The sequence below is a fragment of the Panicum virgatum genome, chromosome 9K (assembly GCF_016808335.1).
Source record: "Panicum virgatum strain AP13 chromosome 9K, P.virgatum_v5, whole genome shotgun sequence".
NCBI lineage: Eukaryota > Viridiplantae > Streptophyta > Magnoliopsida > Poales > Poaceae > Panicum > Panicum virgatum.
In genome coordinates, this window is record NC_053144.1 from 16219631 (window position 1) to 16232512 (window position 12882).

Sequence of the window (12882 nt, forward strand, 5' to 3'; positions counted from 1 at the left end):
CGCTGCTCAGCGTCCAGGGGCTCGGCTTTGCCCTGTCCAGTTACATCTCGACACGGTAACCGAGGGCATCTTTCGCTCGTGGGGTGCCGCACCATCTCGGGCGGTCCAAGCCTTTCCCTTGTGACAGGTTTAAAGCTTGGCGCCCGACGCAGCTATAAGTAGGGGTCGTGGGACTCCTTTTCCTCTCCAACTTCCCTGCTCTTACTTCTAGCATCGCCTAAGTCTAGTAATGTTTCCCTTTGCCTTTCACGGTCATCCCCCGGACGGGGTGGCGTGGCTTCTTTAGGCTTTGATGCTAGAAAAATACTTGTGAGCGGCGGGGGAAAGCTGGAGAGGGCGTGCTCACCATCCCTCGGCTTCAGTGGGATTAGCAGAAGAACATTGGCCTGTGGGGCCCTGCCTCTGCGATGTCCCTCAGCCTGAAGGGGCGTTGAGATGCCTGACCATGGCGTCGGCGCCAGGTTTGGTGGCCGTTCTTCGCATCGTCCTTTTTGGCGACAATGTCGCTTTCAGGGAGATGGTGCAGAGGGTGCTGTCCGCCAGCTTGACCCCCCGCATGGTCTTCGGTGGAGAAGACGCTAGAAGAAAGCTTGCGAGGAGGGCATCCCGCCGGACCCGTGCAGTCTGGGGGCTACTCCTCGCAATCCCGAGCAGCCTGGTCATGATGTTGCCCAAGGACTCGGTGCTCTTCATCGGCGCTCGCTCCTCCCCAAGACAGGGAAAATTGCCACGTAGGTGGCAATGCATTTGTACCTTTCAACGGCTTCGAGCCGGTGACCCTTTGTAATCTTTGTTTGCAAAGAGCAATGAAGTCTCCTTCTTCCTCGCGGAGAGGATGACCGAGGGTGTAAGGGTGAGCATCAGCCCTGCAGAGGCTTAACCCTTCGAGGGCGTAACTCGGGTACTGACCGCGGTGGCCTTGGTTTGCCCGGCGGGGGCGCAACGGCACTCCGAGGAGCATTGTTGGAGGAGTTTGATTCAGAGTTGGGGTTTGTTGTTGGAGAAGCAGTGAGGTGGCCACTCCGAGTTGCCCATGCAGATCATAGTCGCCTCGAGTACCATGATGCCGCCGCTGGGCATGTCGACGTCGTGCTGCTGATGGCGTTCGAGCAAGCCTGCAGAGGATTTTGGTCCTCGAATGTGTGAAGTTTCCTCCGTGGGGGCGCGCTAGAACACTCGCGGGTGTAGCCCCGAGGCCTTGGAGGAGTGTTTGCACTCGTCCAAGGGCTATAAACGTCGCCTTGCTTGGTTGCTTTACTGGGGTGGCCGTCCAGCGTCTTTTTCAGCCGGCATCGGCATTTCTTTCAGCCGGCCTCGGCATTTTTTGTGCTGGCGCAGTGACTCGGGGTCCTGCTGAACCATCTGGCAGGCGCGCGTTAAGAGTGGGGGTTTTGGTTAAACACGTGGAACTTCATAATCGACAGTTGTCGATCCATTCGAGGGTGCGGCCTGAGCCGCGGTGTGCGAGAAGCCCCCAAGCCTGGCCCGCGTGAAGGCGTTCAGGGGACCCTCGACTTTTTATTACGACCCTCGTCGCCCTTCCGCAGGGAGAAGGGGTGAAGTGCTCCATGCTACCCATGCCCGGGCCGCGAGCTATGGCTGCTTCAGTGAGCTGTTATCGGGTGGTTCAAGTGGACGTCCATGCCCCGTTTGATAAGGGCCGGCTCGTGGTCTGTGGACATGTCACATAAAGCGCTCGCAAAGGTTCACTAGGCGGGGCTCGGACCCGTTTGATAGGGTCCGAGGGCTCGATGCTCTCCCTCGATGGGATCCCCTTGCTAGGCACCCTCGACTGGCCTTGAACACTGCGTAGGATGTCTCGAACTCCGCGTTCGAGGGTAGCTTGTACGGCACATCCATGCAATCCCTGACTCTGGTGATCTGGGGTGCCTGTCGAACCCTCGATGGGCCAGGCTTCGAACCCCTGATCAGTAAGGCCTCAGAATAAGGTTCCTTCGAGGGTGAAGAGCCCCGAAGGGAATATTCCGTCATGGTTTGCAGACGGCACGGAGTCGTAGGTCATGCGCGCGGCTCTTCTACTGGTCATGGGCGACGTGGCCTGGTACGTGCAGTGCAGCGCGGGTGCACCCTTTCAGGCGGCTGCCTTGGGTAGGCGAAGAGGCGTGGGCGGCGGTTGACGGATGGAATAGTGCTACAGTTGCGCCGCGCCCGTCGGTTACCGCGTCGTAATTATTTCCAAGTGCGCGTGTGAGAGACTCCGTGGTCGTGGGACCCAGCCGTCAGCGACAGCAAAATCTACCGCATTCAATGCAGTGGATTCAGGCTGTGGCGGCAAATCCGCCCATCTTGATGGATAAAACAGGGAAGGGGGGATTGTTTGGGCTCACCTGACCACTTTGCCTTCTTCTCCCTGCCTTCTCCGCCTCCCCTGCATCCTGAGCCCATAGCCGAGAGCGAGAGGAGGAAGAAGGAGAGAGCGAGAGCGCACCTTAGCCACCGTAGAGCTTTCTTCCCCGCATCTCTCAGCGGTTCGAAGCGATGTTGGATGTCCAGGAGCCATTGTCGTGGGGGATGTCCACCGCCACCGCAGCGGTTTTGGAGCAGCTGGTCGCCAATAGGCTGCTGCCGATGAACATCAACTCGGAGCGACCGGCGTGGATTCCCCCGCGGCCGGAGGAGACCGAACCGAATCCCCCCGAGGGCTATGTTGTGAGCCTCGTGCGGCTCCACGAGCGGGGATTCGGCGTCCCCGTCGGCAGATTTATGCGGGCGCTATGCGAGTACTACGGGGTGGAGCTGCATTACTTCGGCCCCAACCCCATCTCACAGGCGGCGGTCTTCGTCGCTGTTTGCGAGGGGTATCTGGGGATCGAGGTGCACTGGGATCTATGGATCCATTTGTTCCGCGGCGAGCTCTTCATCGAGAACGTGCGGGGCCAGCCGAAGAGGTTCGCCCGCGCCGGCGGTCTGATGCTCCACTTGCGCCCAACCCGGAGGAATTTGTACATCCCCAACAGGATGACGACGAACAACGCCGGGTGGATCCGAGGGTGGTTTTACCTGCGCAACTTCGGCAACCGGCTCCCGGCGTTCACCAACAAGGTGCTCCGGGAGAGGCCAGAGAAGTGGGACTGGGGGTTATCGCCCCCACTGCACCAGGGCAGGCTCGACGTGCTCACCAACGCGTTGCGGCATCTGGCGAGGAGGGGGTTGACGGCGGCGGCCGTCATTGCGAACTTTCACCGGCAGAGGGTGATTCCTCTCACGGAGAGGAGCTTGCCGATTTTCGACCTCACCCCCGAGGCCTCGAGCGCGGGCTCGAGGACGTCGTACGTGCTGCTCCCCCGCGACGTCACTGCCTGGAGGGCGAAGAACGCAGTGGCGGAGTTCCCCGACAACCCGGACGATCTCTGGGAGATCAAGATGCGCCCCGAGACGAGGGTACCTTTCTGTGGTAAGTTCCAGTTTCAATTCGTTGCCGATTTGTGCTTCTCCTCTCCCCACTCCCTGATTCTGACTTGGTTGCATTTGGGGGTGAGCCGCAAGGGCTACACCTCAAGGCCTCCGGTCCCGAAGGAACGCGAAGTCAACCGCCTGCACGCAGAGGCGGTGAAGAAGCAGAAGGATGCACGAAGAGGAAGGAAAAGCACGATAAGGTGTGCAAAATTGCACACACGGAGGGAAAGCCGCGGCCCGCCACGCCCGAGTCCACCGAGGAGGAGGAGGGCTCTTCGAATGCCATGATCAACTTCTCGGACGACGACGAGCCGGCGACCGGAGCGGATTCCCTGCCGGTCTATCGAGGAGCTGGCGACGAGGATGTGCCCGTGACGCTGGGTGAGGCGAGGCTCACATCGGGGTCGTTGGAGGATCCGCCCCTCGTAGGGGCGGGGCGGAGGTCGCCCACGCAAGCGGCGGGACGAAGGTCGCCCACGCCGGCAGCGGGCGGGAGATCATCTACGCCCGAGACAGGACAGAGGTCGTCTCCACCGGCGACGGGTAGGAGGACACCCGCGCCCGCGGTGTCGACGGGTGGCGGCGGGTCCGTGGCGAGTGCGGAGACGCCCGCGCAGACAGCTTCGAGGCTCCAGGCCAATCCGAGGACGACGTCCTCGGGTCAGTCGTCGAGAGGCGTCAGTGTGCCGCGGGCCCGAAGGAGCGGCTCGGGGTGTCCGACCCTAGAGGGGGAGGGGGTGAATAGGGTCGATAATCGCTTTCTATCCTAGGGCTCAATCTATTTGCATGAGATAAACCTAACACGTCCTACACATGCTAGTTATGATTAAGGTTTATCTATGCTACTCTCTACTTACCCCTAAAAGACTTGCAACCTATAGCCAATCCTAATCAAACTAACTAGGAAAGTAAATGCACGCAAGATAGAGTAAATGCGGAAACGTAATACGGTAAGTAAAGAGGTAAGGGAGAGAATATGCAAACTCCCGTGAGGACACCAAGACACACGATTTAACGTGGTTCGGTTAGGACACCAAGTCCCTCCCTACGTCCACGGCCACTTGTCCAACAAGAACAAGTGTGATGCCAAGTCTCTTCGCTTGATCACCGTCTTGCGTTCGCCACCAAGGCTTCCGGCAAGCAAAGGCTAAGTGGCGCCAAGTCAATAAGACAAGGCCACCGCAACTGTCTCTCTCAAAGCGTCACCAACGGCACCGTCTTCACTATTGGAGCTTCTCACCAAGAGGGGTCCCCTTCCCCGCACAAAGTGTCGTTGCTGCTCCACACCAAGTCGGAGGGTCACACGATGAGTACAATGATTGCTTGCCGCAGCAAGACTTTGCTCAAGGTTGATCTCGCAAGATCAAGTCCTCCCAAGCACTAAGCTTTACAAGCTCACACTTGCACTAAGCTATTCTAAGCTTGAATGTGGCACTAAGCTCAATATGGTGGATGGAGTTGATGTTGATCTTCAATAGAACTTCCAGAGTCTCCAACTCCCTCAAATGACCCGGCCTTGGGGGTATATATAGGCAGCACAAGCAAATATAGCCGTTAGAGAAAAGCTGCCAGAAAAATACTTAACGCCGGTTAATCCGACGCACCTCCAATAGCCATCGTCGGTTCAACCGGTGATACTAAACTGCCCGCCTCAAAAGCTAGCCTTTACGTGTACGGGCAATCAACTGATGCTGCGTCGGTTTAACCGGTGAGTGTAGTTGTCCTGTGAACTCTGAAAAACTAACTCTCTGGACAACTGCACCGACGTTCATCAAGACCCAATTGTCGGTTCATCCGGTGTATCGACCTTGCCTCAGCTTATGGGTCCATTGCACCAACGTATTCAACTTCCCTAACGTCGGTTCAACCGGTGAAACCAAAATTCCTGGTGTGCTCCAAGTCAATGCACCGACGTATGTGATTTTTTCAGTGTCGGTTCAACCGGTGATACTAAAGTATCTCTGTCTTGATTTCTTTGACTTGGTTTCTTCACGGTCTCTTCAATTCTTCGTCCTTTGGACCGAAGAGGTGCGGCCGTACGTCCAGCAAAGGGGTGTGCAAGAGCATTGTACTGTCTTGCACCGGGGGTGCCTGTAGTAGGGGGTACAAGCGAGGCGAGAGAGGGAGGGAAGCTCCCAAGTCTCTGCTAGAGGGGTAGTTGATTGAGGCGAGTGCCAATATCGGGGCTCAGAAGAGTGTATGTGCTCTGTGAGTAGTGCTAAGCGTTGTGTTCTACCGAATGGGCCGACTCCCTTAAGGGAAAGCCCGCCTCTTCCTTTTATAGACACAAGGAGGGACGGTGTACATGCACAGGGGATCATGGAAGTCGTCGTCTTCTCCCCGAATCGCGGGGGTGCAGTGGTCGAGCACTGTGGGAAGTACACTGTGGGGTATGGCGCCGGGTGTGGCAGCGGGCATCGTCCTTGGTCTTGCGGAGATCGCGCCGGCGTCCTGGCGGCTCCAGCGGGCGGCGTGGTCGTTGCTGTGGGGGGTACCGTCCTCCAGGCGTGCCGTGGCGGCATTCCGAGGGTCATTCAGGCCAAGGTCTTGTCCTGGTCGAGGCCGGAGCCGCTTCCGAGGGTCGTGCCCATGCCGTTTGAGAGCTCCGCGGAAGGGAAAGTACGAAGGAGGTATGGAGAGTTGGCAGTATAGTAGCTGGAGCAGTGCCAAGCACGTCTTGCACTGCGTCGCAGGTTCCCACAGTGTTGTCACAGTGTCCGGAATGGCGGAACAGTGACCGGAGTTGGCAGACGAGACTCCGGTCCCAGCCACTGTGGGGAATGGCGGCCTGACGCCATATGACCCGGGCGCTGTGGAGGAGTGGTTGGCATTAATGCCTCCGTACGGCGGGCGGGTGAGTGGAAGGGCCGTTTGTCCCTTCCGTCGAGGGGTGGCCTCGAGCGAGGCAGAGACGTTCTGCTTTCTCGAGGGCAGGCTCGCTACCCTCGAGCGAGGCGGAGGCGCGGGGCGCGGTCGAGGGCTTCAGCGGGGAGCCCTCGAGCGAGGCGGAGATCACCCCGCGGGTCCGAGGTGGTGCGGATGGGCCGCACTGCGTACGTAGGCCGCGTGTTGGGTTTCTTTGAGTCATTTCCTTTCTTCCAGATTGGAAGGAGGCTGTAGGCCTTCGTGGGCCTGGTTGCCCAGCATGTGTTTGCGTTTTTAGGGCGATTTTAGTCCCCTGATTAAGGTGCCCCTAATCATGGTACCCGACAGGGATGTTGAAGCAAATCCCCTCCGGGGAATCCTCATATGGGCGCGAAGGACCCGCCCCAGGGGAAGGGGAGAAGGGGGCCGCCTCAGGATTGAGCTGCCGGCGCAGATCAGGTTCGGGTCCCGGTGGCGGAGGGGACGACGTTGGAGGGGGGCTGCTCATCACGAAACGGACGGGAAGGGGGCGTCCAAGGGAAGGGGGAGGTGGCCGCCGGCGCCGGTGCGGTCGGGGGGTGGGGGGGGGGTGCGCTCTCGGTGTGGGAGCAGACTTCAAGCCGGCATATACTGACTGCGTGGAACCTATGCAAGGAGCGACGGAAGGATTCTTCAAGGAAAGAATTTGGATCCAGATCTGAACCCAGCCCCCGTGAGACGGGTTAGCTTCGAGTAATGTTCAAATGTTTTCAAAATAAGCTTGGATGTCTCCCGAGTCCGGATGGAAAAAAATGCCACAACGTTACTACAGGGCACAGGCATGCATTTCTAACCCGAAAAAAGAGTTTCAAAACAAAATTTAATTCTAATCTACTAGGAGTAGTACTATTGCAGCTGCTTGAATCAGTACTCTCCCGTCACCACTCAAAAACAAACAAACTAACCAACAGGCATGTACAACGGAGAGTCCGCTGCCGTCGACATGCATCGGAATCGGCAAAATTATCCTCCGTGGCGCATATTAAATGAGGAAAGAGAGGAGAGCCGGCGTCTCGTTCGTCTACGGCACACGCCCGTTCTCCGACGCGAGGCGGCGACACAGTGGCCGCGTTGGACGAGCTGCTGCGGGTCAACGACGACTGCGGGGATCGAGTGCGCGCGAGGGGATTTGTTTGGTGGTCACCATGCCGCGGCAAACAGAGAAGCAGGCAACGGCCGCGGCGCGAGAGCTGCTCTAGACGGATGCGGCTCGGGTGCGCCAAGGCACCGCAGCACAATCACGGAAGGGATCTTCGTCGGCGGCGTCCGCGTTGAAGGAAGTGGCAGCATAGATGCGTACCCAGGGAAGAGCTCCGGCAGTGGCGGACGAGCACAGGAGTTCCGGCGGGGCGTTGCAGTTGCCGGAGCAGAATGTCGCGGGTGTGCATGGCGCGGCTACTCCACCAACCTCCTTCGTTAACGAAAGCTGCTTCTTCAACGGCCATGGCAGCTTATTCAGCAGTGCACAGTGCTGGACGGAGCCCCATCGCTGAACAAGATCATTGCACTTTTGAAGTTTCTGCTAAGACAAGCACTTTTGAAGTTACTGGACAGAATTGTGGCCTTGGGCCAAAATCTCCTGTTGCATGCTATTTCCTAATGCTCGTGTGAACTGTTGCATTTTGAGTGTGAACTGATCGATGGCCATGTGTGTTGTTGCAATTCGCGTGTGAACTGTTGCAATGCTCGTGTGTACAAGATCAAATTATTTGAATATATTCTGCATCTCTTATGTATGCAACACAATGACTACAAAATCAAATTATATATAAAATTATCATAATTTATGTGTCAAATGATAAATTAAATATTTTGCAGACAGTCAAACAAATAATTCACTATATATGCTGTCTATATATTTCAAACAGACTACAGCTGTTTAGACTGTTGTACACGCCACTCATCTTGTCCTCCGAGCCCTGCCCGATCTCATCTTGTCCGTAACGGTTACTTTCTCCCCCGATCGATCCCCTCGCCCTTCCATTTGAATCCAATCCCCCACCATCCTCGCCTCCCCTTCCTCCTCCGCCTCCCCATCGAGTCCTCCTCCACCGCTCCCGCCGCCATGGCCGCCGCCGCGCCTCCCGCACCCTCGGCTCCGCCTCCCAGCGCAGCCGAAGGCGACGGCGACGGCGACGGCGCCGCCCGCTGCTCCTCGCCCTCGCCCGCGCCTGCCGCCTCCTCGCCTCCGCCTCTTCCCAGCGCAGCCGATGGGGACGGCGACGGCGACGGGTGCGCCGCCGTCCGCTGCTCCTCGCCCACGCCGGCGCCCCGCAGGAGGACCTCCCCCAACCGCAGCGGCGGGAGCTCCCGCAAGGTTCGCCCGCTCGACCCCTTTCCCTCGACTAAGCGGCTGCGTCGATTAGATCTTGTTTGGTCGTGGCCTCGTTGGGGCTCGGTGGGAGGTTCGCGCGGCTGTTCTTGGGGAAGATCGAGTTCGCTGGGACTGGGAGTGCGCGAGGCGCGGCTCCGTCTTGGAATGTTGACCTGCGCGGAGAAATAAATCGGGCGGGGAATGTGCCGCCCGATGGGAGCGATGTAGCAATCGGATGTGTCTTGTGGAATCCTTCAGTTCTTATGCAGTTATATTGCTTCTCGTTCTGGGTAGAACCCGTGCATTTTAGTTGATCCGGATTGCTTAGAGTTCAAATGCCTGGTTAAAACCCTACTTATTCACCCCTTCCTTGGTGATCTCGTCCAATTGGCAATTAAGCGGGAGCGCCCGCAGTTTACAACTTAATGGAGCAGTTAGCAGTAGGATCACGACTGGTTGTCAACTGGCTTAATTTCTTTACTTCTCACCTCTAATGGATGCTTCGTTCAACTTATAGCCTACAGAAATTGAGTAAAACAAAATTTCTTTTCTCATTTCAACTGCTACCATCATAAGCTTACGATTATAAGAAGGCAGCTGAATTCATTGATTTTGAGAGTCTGGGTCAATTGATAAAAAGGATTCATACTTGTATGCAGTTTCTGAAAGGTTGAGCATCAAATACTCTTAAATTATCAGTATCATACAGAATATAAATCATGTTACCAAACTATTTCATTTACGAAGGGCTGTCATACCCTTTAAGTCTAAAAGAGGTATTCACTTCGCAGGAATATTTTTATTTCATAGTTTTGGTCAAAGGAAACGCTGGGAGGGATCTTAGCTGACATAAATAAGTGGATTAAAGAATATTTTTAGGTTCTTAACATTATCAATGTTCTTGATGTGTGTTTAAATTGGGAAATTATTAACGTTCTGTATATATGTTATTTTAATGTTGCCCTTACCCCTGTATGTGTTTCATCCAACTGTTTCATGCAGAGTCCAGGGTCAAGAGATTCTGGAGGATGTTCAGTTCTGAAATCAGTGAATAAGTCAACTGTGCAGTTCAAAAAATCTAGGAATCGTAGAAGTGATTCACCTATCAATTGGACCCCTCTCAAGGAGTCATACATGAAGAGGAAGATAAAGCATATTCAGGTATCTAATAAATAAAGTCAAATGATGCTTCTCTTTGGTGAACTGCTTAAGCATTGATTTCAATGCCTTTTAGTGCCCTTAAATGCAATTTGACTATAAAATTGCTTCTGTTGAGAGAACCCAAAAAAAAGGAGTAGGGAAATCAGATTTATTTTTTTTAGCATGAAGGATTAAAGCTCCGCCTTTCTGTCTTCTGTAGGAAGCAGATGGAATGACTGCCTCCCTTCATGAGACTCTAGGAAATGCTAATCCTCACTATACAAGGATGGCAAGGGAGAAGATTGCAGCTAGAGAGGCTGCCAGAAAGGCGACAGAAGCTCGCAAAGCAGCAATGGTTGAAGCTTCATGGTGTAGAATTCTTCGAGCAGCCAGGTGAGATTACTCCACATGCTCTTTTAATCTCTTATGCTGGACCTTATGCACTCATTCTTTTATTATGTTGTCTGTTCTTGATTCAATTCTTTTATTTTATGTTGCTACAGGATCCAAAATAAAGATGCTGAAGAAGATAGGGAAAAGGTCATGCTTCGAGCAACAGAAGCATTTGAGGAAGCTAGAGCAATGGGCGTGATGATGTATGACAAACCAGATTGTCCACATCAGCAGTATGAGGTGGAATCATCATCACATACTGGAGGGGGATCAACCCATAAAGTTACTGCGTCCTTTCAGACTGCTTTTCAGGTTGATATGGAGGTTTCTGCTGCAGTTAAAAAGGCATTTGTTCGACTCGCAAACTCTCCAGATTCAGCAAAGAGACCAGAGTTTAAGGAGCTGTTATGGAGAATAAGCCAAAATCCTGATTTGACAGAGGCTGATTCGAATTATGATGACAAACAGCAGCTTGGTGACTGTAGAAATGAAGGTACAAGTAGCTCGAAACTCAATAAAGAAGACATCAACGGCAGCAGTGCTCCTTCAAATTTCAATACCACAACTGTTCAAGAATCCATAGATGTAGTTAGCATTATGCTTGAAAGGCTAAAAGCTCTTCATGAAGATGAGCTTGCTTCCCTGGCAGTCATTGTAGCCACATCTGGGCTTAACACTGCACTTCAATGTGAAAGGGGCAAATATCATGAAACAGATCCTGCGAACAACATTAGTGCTGTGTCACTCAGATCACAATCAAGGAGGCATTCTACTGCAGCGAGCTTGGTTGATATCCAAGGACCAATGGAAGAAGTCGCTTCTGAGCTACCAAGTCTAGACAAGTTTTTGGTGAAGCATCTTTCAAAACTCGAAAGAGAAGTTCAGGAAGCAAGAGAAGCAAGCAGAAAAGCCACTTCGATAAAATCTGTGGCACATGATGATGCCCCCAGCCAATTTTCCACAAGCAATGCAAAGGCAGAAGAATCTGCTTCAGACCTGGGCAGCATTCTTGTGAAGCATGTATCTAAGCTTGAGAAGGAGGTCCTGGAAGCAAAGAAGAATAATCAAAGCATTCATTTGAAAGGAAGCTACAAAGATGTCAAAGCCAGTGATGTGCAGTCCAGAAACAGAGAACTGGAAGCACAGTTAGAAGCTGAAAATAAGAGTGATTCAAAGGGAAGCTGTGATTCCAAGAGATCAGGTGAAGAAAGCAATCACATCCAAGACTTTTCTGATTATGTGCAAGAAGATAAAGAGAACAGAATTTTATATTCACATCAGCTACCGCCCTCTGGTGCAATTGGCAGACAGAGTGGTAAAAGATTAACTCGAATCGAAGCTGCTAAGCTGGAAGCACTTAAATCCTTCTGTACTGTAGATGGCAACACATTAGATGTTGGCCTGGATAAGATCTTTATTAAGCCAGTCCATAGATTGGAGAAGGAAAAGAGGGAAGCACGCAAAGGACAAACCAATGTGCCCAAACATCCTGAGAAGCATGGTCAAAGCCCAACTGTGACAGAGGGCTTAGATGATATCTTAGTGAAGCATGTATCTAGGCTTGAAAGGGAAAAGATTGATTACGAAAAGAGGAATCCATTGGGTGAAGGATGGACCAACGTGCCACATGATCAGCGAAAGAATGGTAACAATGCCCAACCATTTGAAAGTTTAGATCAAGTCTTAGTGAAGCATGTAAGTCGACTAGAAAGGGAAAAGATGGAATCTGAGAAGAGGAATGCAGTGGGAGGAGGAACCAACATGCAGAATGACAAGCAAAGGCCCTGTAACAGTGCCATTGCTGCGGACAGTTTAGATCAAGTCTTAGTCAAACACATATCCAGGCTTGAAAAGGAGAATATTGAGCATGAAAAGGAGGGAGGTATGATCTTGCTAAAGAAAAATCATGCACAATGTACAGATGGAGGAGCAGCAGGAAGTTTGACTGACATCTTTGTCAAGCGTCCAACAAAACTTGAGCAGGCCAAGCTAGCATCTGCTGCCGAAGAAACACCACTCAGTGGCTTAAACCCTGTGGAAGAGCGTAGAAGAGCAAGAGAGAAGGAACTTCTGGATGCGTGGGGAGGAATGGGCCTTGGGAACTCGATGAAGCCTCGTGTGTCCAAGATTGAGAGAGCTAAGGTAATTCTGTTAAACCAACACATCATCTGAAAAGTGTAAAAGAAAAACTCGTTCCTTTCAGGCTGACATCTAAATTGTTTCTGCTGGTTTCTAGGCTGCTTGGAGGATAGCTGAGAATGAACAGAAGCAGATGGTTGCTGCAAGGGAGCTATGACTTGGCTGAATCGGATGGTGCTCCAGCTCGGAGGAAAATGCAAGCTCTGAACTCCTTTTTTCTGCTGAACACAACTAGCGATTGTTTGTAAGGATCAGATTACCCAGTGCATCTTGACCTGCCGTAAAGCTTGACATTGTCAACAGGTCACTAAATTATACCCACGATAGATTTGCTAGACTCTATTTGCCCCCCGCTTGTTGCTCAATGCAGTTGTCTAGCTGCAGTCACTACTCAGTACTCACTGATGTGTTTAATAAAAATGCTGAAAGCATATTGTTGTTTCTTCTTGGTATACATGCATTTTATCTGGCTGCTTGCATTGCCTGATCACAGATAAGGATGAACGAGCTGCAAATTCACCAGATTTTCTCCGATGCACTTTCCTTTTGACCTTTGAGACGTCTTTGCCACTATG

The 12882-nt window shown here is 53.0% G+C and overlaps 1 protein-coding gene across 1 annotated transcript; it reads left to right on the plus strand.

The window, feature by feature from the left end:
* The first annotated feature begins 8248 nt into the window (after window positions 1-8248).
* Window positions 8249-12761, plus strand: LOC120650392. Its single transcript, XM_039927508.1, has 5 exons — window positions 8249-8638; window positions 9638-9796; window positions 9996-10168; window positions 10279-12310; window positions 12405-12761. The coding sequence occupies exons 1-5, from the start codon at window positions 8387-8389 to the stop codon at window positions 12462-12464; spliced, it is 2676 nt and encodes an 891-aa protein (XP_039783442.1). The 5' UTR covers window positions 8249-8386; the 3' UTR covers window positions 12465-12761.
* The last annotated feature ends 121 nt before the right edge of the window (window positions 12762-12882 follow it).

Coding starts and splice junctions, on each gene's coding strand:
- LOC120650392 (XM_039927508.1), top strand. CDS start 8,387: ATGGCCGCCGCCGCGCCTCCCGCACCCTCGGCTCCGCCTCCCAGCGCA. Junction 8,639..9,637: donor GCGGCGGGAGCTCCCGCAAG/GTTCGCCCGCTC, acceptor TGTTTCATGCAG/AGTCCAGGGTCAAGAGATTC. Junction 12,311..12,404: donor CCAAGATTGAGAGAGCTAAG/GTAATTCTGTTA, acceptor GCTGGTTTCTAG/GCTGCTTGGAGGATAGCTGA.